This window comes from Liolophura sinensis, chromosome 7 (genome assembly GCF_032854445.1).
Source record: "Liolophura sinensis isolate JHLJ2023 chromosome 7, CUHK_Ljap_v2, whole genome shotgun sequence".
NCBI classification, from domain to species: domain Eukaryota; kingdom Metazoa; phylum Mollusca; class Polyplacophora; order Chitonida; family Chitonidae; genus Liolophura; species Liolophura sinensis.
This window is the reverse complement of record NC_088301.1, coordinates 51,236,341-51,255,483: the sequence shown is the minus strand read 5'-3', so window position 1 is coordinate 51,255,483 and position 19,143 is coordinate 51,236,341. Positions and strand designations below refer to the sequence as shown.

The window sequence follows — 19,143 nt, the reverse complement described above, 5'->3', positions numbered from 1 at the left end:
AACTGGTTTATCTGCAGTGTAGATTGTGCATGTACAGTCTTTGTTTTGCACGGTCATGCTTTTAAACAGTGTTTAGAAATTAAAGGTTTGTAATGGACATCGCTCATCTTGATACTTTCTTCGATTTCATTCATGGGTATATTTAGAGATGTACATGTAAGGATACTATTTATTTATTTGACTGGTGTTTTACGGCGTATTCAAGAATATTTCACTTATACAACAGTGCCCAGCATTATTGTGGGAGGAAACCTGACAGCCCGGAGGAAACCCACGTCCATCTGCAGGATGCTGGCAGACCTTCCCATGTACGGCCCCTGTAGGCCTACTAGTTGGGAGACCTGCACACCTCACTGTCAGTGACTTGACCCATGTGGCAAAGATTAGCAACCAGAGCTGCACGTGCCATGCCATGGTTAATCACTCTCTTCTGTCATCTTGCTGCTACCTCAGATCGTGCGAAAGTGAATGACGGTAACTCACGTTCTAACCTTTAGGTCATTTACTGTATTAACAAACAACAAATTCCTTCCTTAGTATCACCCAATAACTGGGCTGAGATTCTGACACTAGTATATCTTCCAAAATTGTTTTGAATAGAACTGTCATACATTTCTGGTTTAACTTACCACCAAGATGAACTTGTATTTGGTAGGAGTTATTATTGCACATTATTTCATATGGCATCAGATCAAACACAGCCCCAGCAGTCCAGCAGTACAGGCCTGTAACAAACATTGCTAACCATTACTGTGCAACCCAATCTAAAACTTTGTCAAATATGCACAAAATGTGTTATCATAATATGTGGTATACTTTGTAACTAAGTGCTTTGGGTTCCAAGCATTGGCCTTTGGGTCAGGTATTTGACCCACATCCTTTGGCCAATACTGAGTTGAGGAAATCTCAAAACATTAAACTCAAGAAATTGTTCTGAACTGACTGCCTATGCTTTGTGATCCAAACCATGGGCAAGCCTTAAGTACCTATTTTCATTGAATTTGCAATCACCTGGAAAAGATTTTCGGTCCCAACACTGTCTTCCGATGTGGATTGACGTGGACAGATTCGATTTAGTTCAACACAATCCCATGACAGGTGTTTGGCAAGAATTCCTTCCTGATGACATCACATCACACTTTTTGTATAACTTGGGGAATCTGTGTCTTGCACTCACAGGCAGTCATAATCATGAATATAGAGGAATGGAACTGCATTCCCATTGACATACCGCATAACCAAACTGAACTCAACAGCATTTTATCGAACAAGGTATGTACGTGGATTGAAATCAATGAAATTTGAAAGCAAATCTAGCGTGTTCTCAAACATAAACCGCATTTATGTGAATCAATGAGCATTCTGGTTTCTTCTATCAATGGCATACTACTCTCAAGTCAAACATTCATTAACAGAAAAAGTGCTGCTCTATGCCTTACCTATACTGAATTGCTTGACAGAGCCCGGTGACAAGCCTAATGTGAATGGCTGGGGTGGACAGTCAATATAGTTGGCATCTGGCTCCAAACGAGATGTCTTCCTCGTCTTCAGGCCAAGTTCTAGCTTCTTAAAGTAGTTCGACAACAAACTTCTAACACAATCCTCCAAGTGCTGCCAGGTGGTACTTGGCCTGATGTGGAAGGTGCCAACAATAACCTCAGTTTCTTTCCTGGCCACCTGGATGGATGTGTCTTCTGTGCCTGGCAAAGGCATCATGCTGATGGACACTGTACAACTCCTTGAATTAGGGGTGGCTGGGGAATAAAACATCACACTGTTGTCCTGTTACAAAAACAAATCTCTCAAACCATCACCAGTGAATGAAGACAGTCTACTTAAGCAGTCCTAACCACACACCTTCACTATGCCAAACCTTCAATCGTTCAGGAGATATCACTAAACAATAATAATGCAACATCTGAAATGGATAACTGAAATATCCGACTGAACAGTATGGTAAAAAAATGCTAAAAATTTAGAAGGATACCATAAACAAAACCTAACTTTTATATAATGTAAAGCCTCTGTTTTAAAACATACCTACACACATGTAAAAGTGTACATTAAAGGGTATGGGATAATAAAGCGAAGCACAAATTGGTCAGTGTGATTATGCGTATTCTGATTACTACATTATACAAAATATACCTATTTGTGCCAGAAATTCTTTGCATGCAGCAGAGGCGACATCATATACTGTTCTACCCCAGTTATCTCCCATGTCAAGATCTATAGGGCATCTCTCCAATATCACTTGAAGGCAATCCTAGAATGCCACAAGAGAAGCAATTTTTAAGACAAATGCAGATACTAAGTTTCAGTTTTGTTTAAATAAACAAAGAAATACACCTAATTTAAAATACACTGTACCACTTCAAAGGCTATTATCTTGAGGAATGTTACATGCTGGCAATTGATTATTATTCGCTTTGCCTCCACATTTCAAAATGATCCACAGCATGAACCAGTTCTTGGAATCTTAACACTTTTAACTTGTTCACCTTCAGACAATCTTTACAACTTCAACTTCTGATCATTGTTAACCATCCTGAGACACATGATGGGGGATTATTACCTCTTTGTGTCTCAGTGCAGCCAGATGAGCGATAGTCCAACCATCTTTGTCTACCAGATTGGCCAGGTTGTAAGATGACTCAGAAAACTCCTTATCAGCACTGTGGTCTTTTATAGATGGTCCCGTCCCCACATATTTTAGCAGCAGTTTTAGCGTGTTCACACGGCCTGAATTCACTGCTGTGTGTAATGGAGTCCAGTTCTCCTGTAAATACATTTAATGAGTACAAAGCAACTTATTCCAAGCTGAGCTGAGCTTCATGTTACTAGTATTTTAGCACAAATTAAAATGCCAGGAACTAGATCAAAATGTCAACGGACATTCATTTTTCAATCAGCCTGCACAAATGAAAAAATCTTGCACTGAATTTGTATCATATCATCTGTTTTAATAAAAGTATTTTCTACTTAACATTGTTAATGTTTTCTTTGAAGATGATCATAGTGAATTCTTACATCCTTAGAATATATACTATCATGAACAAACTAATATACGTTATCCACATGTTGAAAAGGGTTTAAACAGCCATATATCCTTTCTGACGCGAAGATACCGATCTTGTCCCTACAATATTTATCAAATGGAAAGTCAGTCTCCCATATATGTAAACTGAGCTGAGAAAAATCATACAGGGACATCACAATGATTCGCCACGGAATGTAGCCTGCGCCGTAATTTTGATGTGCAAGGCGTAAATTCAGCTTCACAGAGAAAAATGACATGAGCCTATGCAGCTGAATTACAGTGCAGGGTATAAATATCACATACCCATATTGGGCTTGGCCTGCAGCCTTGACAAGTGTATGTCAACACCTCTACCCGTCTAATCAGCCAATGGCAATCGAGAATCACAGATGATCTAGGGACACTATTTCATCTTGGGATTGATCATTTACACCATCTATCAGATAATGCCTAAACTCCAACGTGTACAAGTTTTAACAATGCACTGATTTAAGTAGACAGATAAAATATCTTACATCTGTTGTTTGGTCAATTTTGGCTCCTGAGTCCAGCAGAAGCCTACAGCAATCTTCATATCCATTAGTAGCAGCCCAATGAAGTGGAGTCCATTTAGCCTGGTCAGTCCTGTGTACATCACCATTGTGCTCAATCAGCAATTTCAAGCAGCTGTAAATATACACACACCACTTCTTTTTGAAATACAGTAACAATGCTACATGTACAACTAAAATGAACAAAAAATTATGAATTACACCTGTAAATTTTGTCTTGATCTGCAGTAGCTTACTGTCTGTACATGTATGACAGTGTCATAAACAAACATAAACAGCATAAAGGCAGATTCATCTTGGATGATAATTTGAGTAATAATTCAGATTGTTTGTGGATAAAACTAGAACCCAACCTTTTCTTTGTTGTTGTAAGGAATTACTTTCATTTATTTTTGCACGATCTGAGCTGGTGGCAAGATGACAGAAGAGAGTGATTAGCCACCCCACCACCCCCCTGTTTCATTACCCCTTATGGAACTTAGCATTTCTGGTTGCTAATCCTCGCCACATGGGGTCAAGTCACTGACAGTGAGGTGTGCAGGTATCCGAAATAGTTTCCTCCCAAATTCCCATTTATCACAAGATAACAATAATAAAACAATCAACCTGTTGCAAAGTACATGTACTAAAATTATTATGAGTAAAACCGAGGAAAACATGAACTATTGGTGGTAGGAGCATAGACTAACTGCTCAGTGAAGCATGAGCTTGTTTATTACATTCTTAAACTATCACGACCCTTGATGCCCTCGCGCGGCGCTCAGTTAGTAACAACCACAACCAACGTAATGAATCCTGGGATACACTTTCGGAATCCCAGGTCAAAACTTCAGGTCATTTACCGTATTCTGTTTGAGTGGTTGTGACCTGATTACTAGAAACCCCAAAAAAACTGTTCAACAGGGGAAAAAACAATGTTACAGTGTACCATATTTGAACTGTCTATCTTAATTAGTTTTTGAGAATAGCCACAAAGTAAAACAGATGAATAAGCTACAACATCCATCCACAGATGGAAATCAAGACTACCACAGAAAAATACTGCATGACCTGTGGCCTAAGAAAGGTTTATCACACAGACAAAAAAATTACTCTGGTCTTAGGTAATAATCAACTTTCAACACATTTGGTAAACAACCATGAATTTGTTCTCAATTGTTTTCAGTAAGACAGGCACGACTGCAACAACTAACATTAATACTACACAAACAATTGAAAACGTCTACGTCTTTACCTGTAATGACCCTCTCCTGCAGCAATGTGAATAGGTGTGATGAGATCCTCTCTTAGAGAGTTTGGGTTTCCTTCCGATTCTAGTAATATCCTTACACACTCTACAAAAGAAAGATGTCAAAGGTTGAATCATTTTTAAGGTACTTAGCACACCCAATTTAATAAAAATAATTCTTGCTCACAGCACACCTTAAATAATTATGCAATTTTATCAACTTTATGATACAAACATTTCTATTCATTTAGGGCTGTACTTTCTATGAGAATCCAAATCTCGTCTTGACTCTCATAAACCTAAGGTAATCCAAGCAGATTCCTGTAAAGTCACAGAAAGTTTTCAAAATGATTAAATGTTCTTTATGTTCATATTCCTATTAGGACTGCAGTACCTCCTTTGGATAATTATTAACATACACCGTAATCCAAAAGCACCATGATCCATGAAATTTATACTTTTGATTCTTTACTTATTTTTTTAATTGTTTTTTTTACGCCATGCTCAAGAACAACCAGCATTAAGATGGGAGGAAACTGGACAACCGTGTTGCTGGCAGAGGAAGCCAGCATGAGCTGGACCTGAACTCAAAGCAACAGCACTGGTGAGAGGTTCCTGGGTCATTCTGGTGCACTAAACACCTCAGCCTCATTTGTACCGAGTTATATTAACACTTCTGAACTGGAGTTGCCTTACCTTCATGTCCACCCTGAACAGCAGCATGCAGTGCTGAGGTTCCGTCCAGCAGAGGTTGGTTAACATCATGGGATGATGAGGTGGAGATGAGTGCAGAAAGCTGAGTAACATTTCCTGTAGCAGCATACTGATGTAGTGGCGAGGAATGAACAGACGGAGGATATGAACTACACAAATTTACAGAATATGCACTACTTTCACCTGTTAAGAAGAAACAGAAAAAGGACATTTCTTACAGAAAGTTGCTCATGTACATAAAGGTGCACTCTGGCATACATGATGTTTGTTTAATTTAATCCGATATTATATTTACATACTAATGTTTTCTTTACTTAATACACATTTTAGTATCTACTTCCAGATTAACATTAAATTGAAATTATTGACTAAATGTAAGATATATACCATAAACTACTCACATGTTTCATTCCCTGATATACATTTACCTGTAAGTCAGGACTTGACTAAATTTCATAAAGGGAAAATGTCTGATGCATTTAAGATGGGGTCTTATTTTATCTACCCAATCAACTCTTCACACAGATGACAGATCACACCCAGCACTCAGTCACAACATGGCATGGTGGTGTTAATTATTCCCATAGTGTATAGCATTTACATGTAGAAATTACGACAGTAGATAAAGACTGGAAACTATATATATATATATATATGAGATAAAAAACAAACAATGGAGTGATGCAAAAATGTATGACATGGAAAATCCATTAAATGACAAAACTGTAAATCAACACAACTCATTAAAAATTAATGAAAAGTGTTGATGAGACAATGTAGACCACACAAGGCATGACAATGTGATTGTCTATTTTGTGTGTAAACAGGACATGTTACATAGATTTATGAGGAACAACACATACATGTGTACATAGAGAAAATGAATAATCTTACTATATTGAAGTCTATCAACACCTAATTAATACATGTATGTTAGTAATAAATACTGATACGTACACACACATGTACATGTATTTAGCCCAAAATGAATAAACTGTAAATCCTGTCAAAAATGTGAAAATGAGCTGCCTTGAGTTTCTTGCACATGTCCAAAATATGGATCATAAATCCACCTGTGTGAAAACAGGCTGCTGACTACATGTATCCACACCTGTAAGGGCCACCAAAGGCAGTAATAAAACTGTTGTTTCTTTCTTGTATTATCTATTTATTGCACAAGATGTAGCTACATGTACCAATACACGCACTGAGGGAATAAAATTTGAGACAAAATGCGCACTTCCCACCCTGTTTCTCCTCCCCAAACACATGCGCATGTACCTGATGATGCTGTTTCTTTCTTGAACGAAGGGAAAAAATGGAAATTTCAAATCAATGTTGAGCCTTTGGTCCCTGTAAAGCCACAAAATTAACATAAAAAAGAACCATGAGAACTTTTTGCACAATTCGCCTTCAACAAAACTTGAAGCAAAAGATAGAATATTTGCAAAAGTCTGCTTCTACCATGCCTGCTGATACATGTTCCAACGCAATGCGATGGAGATTGGTGTGCAGAGAGCGTGCAGATACATGCCATCGTGAATGATGAGTAGCAAGAAATGTACATGTGCCTCATCAGGTGGTTAAAACAAGTACATGCGCATGACCTTTATATATGTATATCAAAAAAAAAAAAACAAGGACTAGCTGAGAGAGTAAGCACTGATTATTTCGTGAATAGGAATAGATACATGTACAACATCCATGTGCATGTATATATTGATTTCTGATCAGAATGTGTCGGTAATAGTGCGCTCCACATCATGCAAGACTAGCGCCAGGCAGAAACAAAAGTGTCCCTTTACTCCATTATAAATGAGATATGCTGATTAAATATTCAACTTCATTCCAATATGTGTAAAATGTCAGGAGTAACAACATATCGACCATATGAAACACTCTACATGGAATTTATAACGGCGATTAAATAATATGGTTTTCCATCCTTTGTTTTCATCAGACATTGTGTGTTTTATCTGCATTTTCTGGGGACAGAGCAAAATACCTGTACATATACATGCACATGGTACACCCATAGCTACTGTACATCATAGTGACCACAGAATGATTTAACCCTATGGTAATTCTTGTCACCCAAACTCTTGGAAGATTCCTTCTGAGTAAATCTAATGTGAACAAAATTAAACCATGATATAAACAAAAATTTTAAAATTATGAAGACATATCAGGTGCAATAGATGGCCATTAAAATCGATAAAATATTGCCTGGGTTATCTAAAATCCATGTACACACAAACATCACCACCACACACTTTTCAGTACATAAAAAGTAAACACAATAAATGTAGCACAAGTGTTAAAGGCATACAAGAATGTGTTCATACAAAATTACCACTACTGCCAAAATGAAACTGACTTTAAAATATGTTTTCTTTTGATGCATTACTATTTGATAATGCAAGATACGAACAGCTCAAGTATAGGAGAGATTAGTGGAATCATCTAAAGGAAATTATGATGCCAACAACTGTGACGATGTAACTTATAGCAAAGGCTACCAAAGACCTCGCCTTTAGGAAGCACATAAATGCAAAACTTCTAATCAATACAGTACATACGGAAGTTGTGAATTTTGTAATTTACAGTAATTAATATGCACACAGGACATCAACAAACATAACCTTGTGTCACTGCACTTTGCAAGCATGCAAAACCTCTGATCAATACATGCATTACTTTTTCTGATAACATTTACCTTAACATTGATTCTTGTATGCACTTAGTCATAAATTTTGCAACTTACGGTAATTAATACAAATAGATTGCATCTTTGATGGAAAATTGCGCTTGTGTCATTTTACTCTACATGTATGCAAAACATACATGTAGAGTAATGTAGAGCTCAAAACATGCAGTACCTTTTACGATACTACTTCTAACATATTCTTTAGCATTGATTCCCCTGTTATTGGACACAGACGTCAATGCTTGGGGTACGACATAAGCTATGCCTGTACTTTGAACCATCACAACAGACAACATTTGGTCACAGCTACAAGTAAGATTTTCGAAAAGGATAATTTCGAAATTCATATTACATCAAAAATTAAATGATACAGTGCCTTCAGGTTTTGATTATTTTTTGACTGTGCATTACATTAATTGTAAACACGTATTCAAATAAAAGAATTTTGTGCAGTCATGCATAATCAAAAGTGCTGTAACATGTTACATACACATGCACTCAAATTAACTCAGTGAACAAAAAATAATCCATCGCATCATAAATTAATTCTAATCTAACCAAAACTAAACATATAACAACAACATTTTTCTTTACCATGGAAGTGAAACAGCTGTTAATCTGAAAATGTTTGACAAACCACAAAATGAAATTTTAAGAGTATCCAGACACTGAATTTTACAGTCACATACTCAACCTGAAGACTTCCACTGGTGACTGATACAAGATTCTGTAGGTTTACTCTACTTATAACACAAGTGAAATTCTTGTTAACTTACTTTTTTTCAACTTATTTAACTTATTATATTTATATTTTACAGTACTATACCATTCGTTATTCATAGACATTTTTCTCTGAAACCAATATTATAGTCAAATGTAACCTTTTCACACTGTAATACATGACTTTCACTTCAATTGCAGGAAGGGATCATATATGACCTTTATATTATACAATGTAAATAATATATGTATAAATAATATAATTGGTGAACAATGTGAAGGTACACTAACACAAACATGTACTGTAAAATGCTGGCACATATATGCTGGCATGTATGTGTACATGCATACATGTGTGTGTCTGAAACCAAGCCCTTAACCAGTGAATATCAACCCAAGGACATGTCGTACGTATATGTACAAGTATATAGTCTCTCACCTGAACAGCCTCACCTTGCCAGTCTAACATGATTCCCAAAGTACATATAAGCCTGATATATAAGCATGTTATATTCTTGTTTGTTCTTTATTTTTTTAACATAATACCCTGATTAATGGTTTAAATCTGTGCACGTGTAGAGATGCCTATAGCAAAGGTCAGTATAATACACACTTTCCCACTGTGATCAGTTGGGCTAGCAGCACAGTACAATTATACTGGTGTATATTTGTTGACTGTAATATACATGTATATGCAGTAGAGCAATAATTCAACAGCTATAAGAGTGTGGATGTGTATGTGGGAAAACCAGTTGATGATGATTGACGTCACGCCGCCACCAGAGTGCTCTCATCTCCCAACAGAGAAATCTAAATCTGGCCTGGTAGAAATCCATTAGCTACCTCTTATCTGTCTTCCCTAATCATCCTCAATGCCATCCACTGCGCTGAAGGTTGATGGCATACACGTTCACTGTATCGATTTGTGTCATAATTTGGTTATTGCTCTGAGCCCTCAAGCAGATAAGAAACTTTAGATAAAGTGGTACACTCACATACATCAACATACAACATGCAGCCATGTAAGCACCACAGAATTCATGTAACAAGAGTATTTTTTCACAGACATTTCTCTGATATTTGACACCCCATTATTGTTCAAACAGAGACACAAGGTCACCATTTTTATTTTTTTCGTCTTGTATTCATGTATTTACTGCACAACTCTAAAAATATTAAAACATACTGAGCAATTATTATCACCATTTTATCTTTATAGCTGACAATTTACTTGCCACTACAGCTGATCAAAAGCATTACTGAAGAAACCAATTCACGTACACTCTGATGTATTCTATATACATACATGTATTTGATATATTTCTGAATTGGTAGGGAAACCCACAAAATGCAGAGTTAATTCAAAGAAAAACTTGAATTTTAACTTGCTGCTCTGATAAAATGTCAGAGTAATTCAGCAGTTTGTAGGGTGTACAAAACATCTATTTATGTGGACATGCTATGCAACTGGAATTTTACATAACACCAGGGTATCCACCCAAATTGCCTTAAAACACAGTTCTGTGCTTGGGCCGAATTATGTCCATGTTTTAATGGTTCAATCTAAAATTCTTCTTGATGACATTTCCAGGCAACTCAAGTGGGTGGGCTTGACTTCATTTCACAGCCGGTCGCAACATCCAAATTGTCGTATCACGTTTAACCAGACACAGTAAATGTCAACCTCATGCAATCTCACCATTAGCAAATTAATCAGTTATTCACACCCTTGAGTGCTTAATTTGTTTTTTGCTATGGTCTTCATGATATATTTTGTTACAAAGCACAAGCTGATTACATGTACAAGGTAACCTACTACATGTAAGTCACATGTTAGACCAATGTCTAACGTATATGTGATGTCTAACAGACACAGGTATTGAAAACAGTAAGAAATAGTGTCTGAATGTACATGTGGGTTGCTTTCAGAAATCTGTCTGTTTACATGTGTATGAAACTTGCAGATCAAACATAATGGCTCTTGATACCATAAACTTGATACAACCCACAACCCATAAAGCCGGTAGTTTTATACATGCTTCTTTGTTTATGTGGTATTGTCATGTATATGTTATGACTTTATGTGACACAGAATTTGAGCTTTGAATGTTTCCACCCATGTATGCATGTCCACCAATAATAGTCTGAGACAGACGACCAAACTTTTGGGCCGTGAGTTCCTGGTATACATACAGCAACATGCACATTTTCTGTAGTCGTTTAGAAAATTTTATGTTTTTTGTATGTACATGTACACAATTTAGATCTGTGTTGTAGGACTTTGAAGTTAATACTTTCCCCATAATGAAAAATTATAAACATATATTTTTTTTTTAGTTTTCTTAGTATACATGGGATTGCAGGTTAATTACATTGTGTTTTCTGTCAAACTTTTGTGTGAACAATTACACAGATATGTGAGGGATACTATTATAATAAAACTAAATAATGTAGATTTGATAAATAAAACATGTATCACATATATGACACAAATACAGGATTGTAGGCTTCCAGCACAAGAAAGAAAGACTACAAGAAAAGTTACCAACATTACCTGATGCCATGGAAATAAGAACTTGTTGGAGGTCTGCCATTTCTTGCCCCAAAAAGTCCAGGTGAGGTTGGGACCCACTCACACTTCCATCAGATGAAGACTGAGAGACAGTCATGGACTGGAACAAAGCAGAGAGCGCAATCTACAGGGCCAATATCAAAATGCAACAAGATGCAAACAACATTCATAGCGTATAAAAGTAGCTGTAGGTTTCGGGCAGAAAAGGGAGGGGGAGACAAACGAGATCAGGAAGAGGGGGAGGGAGATCAGAGATTCCAAAAGTCTGCCAGGGGGCAACACAGTAGTTGGGAGAGGTCCGAGTCTTATTTTACACTTACACTAAATTCACTTCAATAACTCATGGCCATTTTAAACTACTAGTTTCTTCAACTACATGACTAAACAAGAAGATGCATGGTACTTGTAGTGAATATAGCTACAAGCTATGAAAAAAAAATTGAAAAAGGTCTCATTACCATCAATATGAACATATGAACAAGGCCAAAGGTAGTATGCATACTTTGTTAACAAGTTATAGTATCTCAATTATGTGGATAAAACAGGTCAGAATTTTCTGTGGAAGCATTCTATTTGGCCTTCAAAATAAGTTAAGTATATTACATCTTATAATGTATATTGGTACATGTTTCAAATTGCTTGTGTTGACTTACTTTACATGGTATCTCATGCTCAATACAGAAAAAAAATTCTTTCTAGCAATTTCCCCAAATAAATCCTATGAACATAGCTAATCAGATGTTCTTGTAGAGTGGATATGATCAGGCTAAAAGACATAGAATTAGGAAAAGGAAAAACCCCAAATCATTTGACTGTGTTAGGATACATCATAATTTAACTGCATTCTACAGTATAAAGACGTCATTCTGTCTAACTTGTCTACCTCACAGTGAAAACTCTAACCATGATATTTATAGAAAATGCAGCACTGTACTTGTATGTATGTATGGAAAATGATGGATCTTGCACATTTGACTAACACATAACAAAGCCTTTCTTAAAAAGAAAGCAATTTGTAATATTAAGCTGTCTTCTCACATTATGAATCATCCACGATATAACTTCATAACCTTAACATCCAATATTTTAACATACATGTACCCTAGGAGAGCTGAAGGAAAAAACATTACAGATGATCATCGGGGATTTATTTTTTCTTTTCTAATGCGTCATCTTGCAAGCTAAAAATAGTGAATCAATATGAAACACAAATGAACATGATCATTATGGATCTGTGCACTAATTTGCTACATGGACATTACAGGAAAGAATAGGGGAAAGTCAGGAATGTTCCTGAACTATGTCATATACACATACATACAAGTAGGGATACATGCACAAATAGGGCAACAGATGAATAAGTACATAAATGTACAGCACCTCCCAAAACTGAATTCTTTGGATATATGAATTACCGAAAAGCATATGACAGTGAAATATTCCAAGTGTGAGATTGGCACATACATTATACAACATTAACCAAACATGCAACTGATTTCACAAAATATTCACGAGAATAACAACATGGAGTGATATGGACAACAGTTCTATAGCAATTAAATAAAGTGATAGGAGCATCATCAGTTTTATAAACATGTAATGGTTTTAAACAGGATGAACTTGTCGCCGTTACACTAGTACAGTGTGTTAGGCACATATAACTACATGCACATGTAAATTATTCATATTTTTGACTACAGTACTTATTCAACATGTCAAATGGTGAAATAAAAAATTAAATGACAAGTCTCAGACAAAGATCGTACAAGACAGACAACTTGTACTTGTCTTTGGCTGCACACCCCCTACTATTTTAGATCCTCAAACTCATGAAAATTTACAACCTGGTTTACTTAAAACCACTGAATCTACAATCATTCAATACATACAATGAACTTGTAGAATATATACCTGCAAGTATATCTGTATAAACAAAGTATAAATAATTATAAATCACACTAACATGTGAATCTTTCTTCACTTTTTGATATTTAAGAGTGTTTATTACTGGCAATAAGCCCTTACCTGATCTAGTGTCCCAGTGATTGAATGGGGCACTAACTAATACCATGGTTCACTTCTTGTATTTATGACAAAAACCCTGATGTTTAAAATCTAAACTTAAAACTGGTAGCAAGGCTACCAAAGACCTCACCTGAATAAGACACATGAATGCAAATCTTAAGCTCCAAGCATAAAGAACCGAAATCGTGAATATGGTAATTTACGGTAATTAATATGTTCACAGAGCATCAGTGATGGAACATCCCCCTTGTGCCATTGTGCTTTGAATGCATGTAAAGCTTCATGTCAATACATAAAATATTTGTTAATATACCAACTCAAACATTTTGTCTACCAGTGATAGTGAAGTCAGAAATTCAGTAATTTATGGTACTTAACATGTACACATCTAATCAACAATGAAAAATTCCCATTATACTACCGTGCTCTACAGGTGAGCAAACATTTAGCTGAGTTTTTTTTTTTTCAGACACCACCAACATTTTGTACAACACTGATTCTAATACATAATACACTAAGTCAGGAATTCAGTAATTTACAGCACTTAATATGTACACACCGAATCAACAATGGAATCTCCCCCTTGTGCTATTCTGCTCTACATGTGTGCAAATCCTGAGCTCAATACATGCAGTACTTCTTGAGAAACCACCACTAACATTTTGTTTAACATTGCTTTCTCTATTATTGGACGCTGATGCTCATAAGACATATGACATAAGCTACACCTATACTGTATACAGGCGAACTAAAAAATGCTTTTATTTTAGGAGTACCCAGTTTAAATACTTGTTCAAGTATATTTAATACTTCAGAAAAAAATTTATGCAACTGATCATGATATTCATGCATGCATGTACAATGATCTATGCTTAGCATAAGAATCATTCCTTCCTTTTTTTGTTTTTTTTTTAACTTACAGACATACTTTTATCCCAATTTTATCTTTCATAAATAATTTATTTCTTGCTGTTTTATTAAGGGCAAACTGTATGTAAATTAAATATTAAGGTTTATATTTATACATTTACATTTAATGAACAATACACAAAAACATCACAAGCCATTTACATGTACGACAACTAATTACTAGTAGCACATGCGCATAGTTTATAATGAAGTATAACACGGGGATACTGATTGTATGGGACACCCCATTACAGGCTACCATATACATGTATGCACTTTGGCTGCCAGTAATCAGATTATCTTACACATGAAATGTCCATGGGGGTACACAGTACATACACAGTACACATGGTACATTAATGTACACACAAGCCCACTATTGCATGGTACATGTACAACAACTAGAGTCCTGTAACTACAACCCAATGCATAGTTATGGAAGTGTGGATACTTACCAAGTACATTTATAATAACTTAATATAGATGGAATACAATACTCAAGGTGTATCTGCAAGCAGACTGCAGTACTACAGGTTTGCAAGTTATGAACATGTTTTATGCCAAAATACTTCACAAGGCAATTGTGACAGTGCATTGTTTAGCCAGATGGCAATGAATCAAGATATAGAACGAATTGTGAATTACATGTTACTTTTAAGTGTATGATGTACCTGTACCAACATACAAACGTTGTAATACTGTCATTGTAAGGTGAAACCAACAAAGTTAGAGGTCTTGTGCCATTTAAGCTGCACTTCGCTATTGGATACATGTAGGTCACCACTGCAGGTCCAGACTTGACTTTCTGTCAATCATTTTATGTTACCATTCTTTATGTGCAGTGTACTCTATGACGGGAGAAGCCTATCAAATGCACATTTATTTAGACTCCAGTGACTGTTGAACAAAATGTGTTAAAAAAATTTAATCTTCATGCACAATCTAGAAGTACATGTAGACTCTCTACTTCTGGTACGATACTTTCATGAGAAGTTTTAACTCAGTGGAAACATTTTTCTCCTTTTACAGATATTGATCTTGAACACTAGTCAGTTTACACATGTTCATAAAAATGTAGTAATTTACCAACTCTAACTGCAAGCATGGAACTATGTTTAATTTTATATGATGTGTTATTCGTAGATGCCTTTTTCAAAATCTTTGTACATACATGTATTATACTAATCACATGCCTTCCTGGCTATTCTTCCAACTTGATGGTCTTATTGTTTACCTTAGCACAAAACATTGCACCAGTCTAATACCAGTGTATCAAGGAAGCGAAACAACCTGGCAGCTTATAATAATAGGAAGTCGTAAAGCCTTATGTTCAAGCTCCAGAGAATATGGTGTATCTGTCTACTAGCCTGGCCAGCTGCCAAATTGATAATACCAGTCTCCTAGGTACCATAGCTGCCTTAGCCCCCAAAACATATACACGTATGCAGCTACTGGTCCAGCAAACAGTTCTGCCGCATGCTTACCATAGTTCACCTAGTTTAAGGTACATGTATCTCATGAGCTCAGGGTCCTGGTGTATTGTGCATCATGTAGTATCCTCTTGTTACAACAGTACTGTCAATGCCAGCATGTTTCTGTTACTGTCTTTCAATGTTCTTTTAAAACATGAAATATCATAGTACAAGTTCTGCAATCTGCAGTGTATTGTAAAGTTTTCTTATTTACAACTGTATAAGAAATTTTAGCTAAAAATATTTTTATTTTCTAGCATCAAGCTAGCAATACAACTCTGCATTTTGGGCAACTAGAGAGCCTTTCAGAAGGGTACAAAATTTAATACTGAACTGCATTTATGTTGGCTTTGGTTTTAATTTTGAGAAGGTGTGTGCATACCATACCACTCACAAAGTGAGTGTGATTTAATTTGTACACCTAGTCACATTCCTCGGTTTCAAGCAAGCACTGTTTTGCTGTTGACTCGTCGTCATAATGTATGTGCACTATTGGATTATTTTGTGTGCTTTTTTATCAGCAATTTGATGGGTGATGAGTTTCAATGTACAAACATCATACCCGTATGGTAGTTTGAAAGTGTTGCATGGAGACCATAATTATCACCAAGCACAGGTGTCTTTGTCACAACATCTTTTCTCTGATTAGAAGTTTTCTGAGGCAATACTTGGAACATTTCAAGATTTCACTGATGGTGAATGTCAGGCATGTAAACCCTCTAAGTGGAAGGCTTGCTTATGTTATACATGTAGATAGACCAGATGTGAGCAAGCCTTTTTTTCTTTTGCTTTTTTTTTTTTTTTTTTAATGCCCTGTTGCCAATGAATTGTTCCAATATGTTCTGCTGAGGTTGGGCTATGACTTCTGTTGTACATGGAGATTGTTGGGAAGAATTGTTCGTGAATAGATTACACCTTCGTTACTAGTAGTTGCGGCATGTGGTAACTCATCCAGCAATGCAGCTGCGAGAGATACAAAGGGAAACAGTCCCAAATGTGTTAGATTGATCGCAAGGAACATTTACCCTTGTTCACACATGCATTAAAATTTCCCTAGCACAAATTGAGGTCAAGTGTGTTGTCTATGTAAATAATTAACCTCATGTGACACTATCCAAACCAAAAGAGTACAAGGCAATCATATCTGTTCATGAAATATGATAACATTTCCATACCGGGTAGTGACATGACATTGTGAGTGGCCACATAAATCACGTGACTGGGACAAACCCACCAAGAAAGGGACCAAAGTAGGGTAGACCCTGAAAATGTCTTTTTTTGTTATTGCCATTGACTACATTTTGTATTTCTGGTTAGGCCGATCTAAGGACAGGTTAGTTAATTTGTATGATATCAATTTATGATAGGGAAATTTTAATATGCTTCTGAACAGTGCTGCATTAAATGTTCCTTACTGTCAATCAGGCACGTTTGGGGCAGTTTCTCTCCATAACTCTCAAGTGTGTTGCACAATAAGAGTAACTCCACCCTTGATTTTAACATCTTTCCACACCCCTTCTAAAATAACTTTATTACTAAGTGCCTCCCATGTAAGCCATACTTTACATGCTCTGTTTAATTCATACCAGGCTATAAAAATCACAATCAACAATCCATATACATATTTATGTTTGTTTTTTTTGTGTGTCAAAACTGGTAAGGCCTACACTATTTGATTTTTTATTCATGATTTTAACCGAAAAATGTGTACATTATATAGAAATGCTCCCTTAATAAAACTTAGGTACACATGCCAATGTCATAAACAATGACACACTCAAAAAGCACAATGGTGTTGCTCTAAAAATCCGATGTGTAACTTTTAGGAATCTTACAGGCACCCTGTAAACATATCAGGTCATCTTGGGATGCTTTGTAACATGTCAATCTGTCTAGGAGCATCTTCAGGTTAGATGCAGCCAGAGCTTCTGATGAGCTGGGCTCTTTCCTTGTTTATAAAAAATTGAAAGACGATGGCAAAGTCCATCCACCTTCTCAGCTGCTGATGTGTTTGTTACAGGTACAGAGGAAGCTGAGACAGATTTTGTCTGGGCCAAACTCTTTCACTCTTCACAATGCATGTTTCCTTTGCACTAACACAGACACGAACATAGAAAACATTATCATTGCTAATACTGTTAGTGTGGTGCAACAGCAAAAATGATATTGTACATGTATGTAACTAAAATGAAAATTTTTTTTTGGTTCAAAAACAAGAACAAAATAATCGAATGATATAAAAATCAAATGCATGCAGGTATTTCTACTCACTTGAAATGAATAAATAAATGAATAAATAAGTACCCTGAAACAGTCAAAAATGGGCAGATATTTGATACCTACATGTATAATAAATATTTACACTTAGCCATTATCCAAAATATTTCCATCAGTAGTCATTTGCACACACGTTAGTGAGTAGATGTCTTTATGACTGTCTGCACATATGTAGTTTCAAACTGATACTGGTCTGTTGGGGTGATTTGTCCCCTCGCTAGCAATTGAACTGTTGGATATACATAAAGTATGTGCCCACAACCTTGTTTATGTTCTTCCCAAAACTGACAAGGCAGCTACACCGTGAATGTGTGTGTTACTGTATCATACTACAGTGCATGTGTGCACTGATTATACAATGATGACAGAAACATACCCATTCAACTATTTTAAATATATTCACCTTGCAATGAAATAAGGCTAACATGGTTACAGATGTCCTTGGACTGTTAATAAATGTTCCCCAATATAGACTCGGTGGTCATGTCATTATGGAGTTGGACAGTACGCATGTCCACAGAGTCCCACTATGTGACTGCACAAGTGCTGCAGCTACGTGTATAATGATAAGGTTCTGTAAATTTGCATTTATGGCTGCCGTTTATTTTGGGGAATTAGCATACATGGCATTTTTCTCAAACCACAAGGTACTCAGCGTACATATACATGATGTACATTTGTACTAAAATGAAGCTATTTTTTCAGTACATTTTTTTACCTTACGTGACTGCACACACATGTACCTGTGGGATTCTTATCTCTTCAGATGTTATTACTATGGCAGAGATATGTAGCTGATGAGGTGTACTCTAAACACACAGAATACCAGCCATTATGGTTAATTTCTGACCAAGAACTGATTATGTGTATATGCTACATGTGAAGAAACTTGAATATTTTTATTCCAAATGGATTCTTAGAGGGTTTG

The 19,143-nt window shown here is 36.1% G+C and overlaps 1 protein-coding gene across 2 annotated transcripts in view; it reads right to left on the bottom strand.

Annotated features, from left to right (window-relative positions):
• Positions 1-19,143, bottom strand: part of LOC135470529 (cortactin-binding protein 2-like) — a 37,557-nt gene that overhangs the window by 9,724 nt on the left and 8,690 nt on the right. For both annotated transcript variants that reach the window (XM_064749531.1, XM_064749532.1), the window contains exons 6-13: positions 11,515-11,632; positions 5,516-5,716; positions 4,826-4,925; positions 3,556-3,706; positions 2,576-2,779; positions 2,149-2,266; positions 1,440-1,754; positions 630-725 (exon numbers count right to left, since the gene is read on the bottom strand). In XM_064749531.1, the coding sequence (XP_064605601.1) occupies positions 630-725; positions 1,440-1,754; positions 2,149-2,266; positions 2,576-2,779; positions 3,556-3,706; positions 4,826-4,925; positions 5,516-5,716; positions 11,515-11,632 (1,303 nt within the window). The remainder of the gene's footprint in view (positions 1-629; positions 726-1,439; positions 1,755-2,148; positions 2,267-2,575; positions 2,780-3,555; positions 3,707-4,825; positions 4,926-5,515; positions 5,717-11,514; positions 11,633-19,143) is intronic.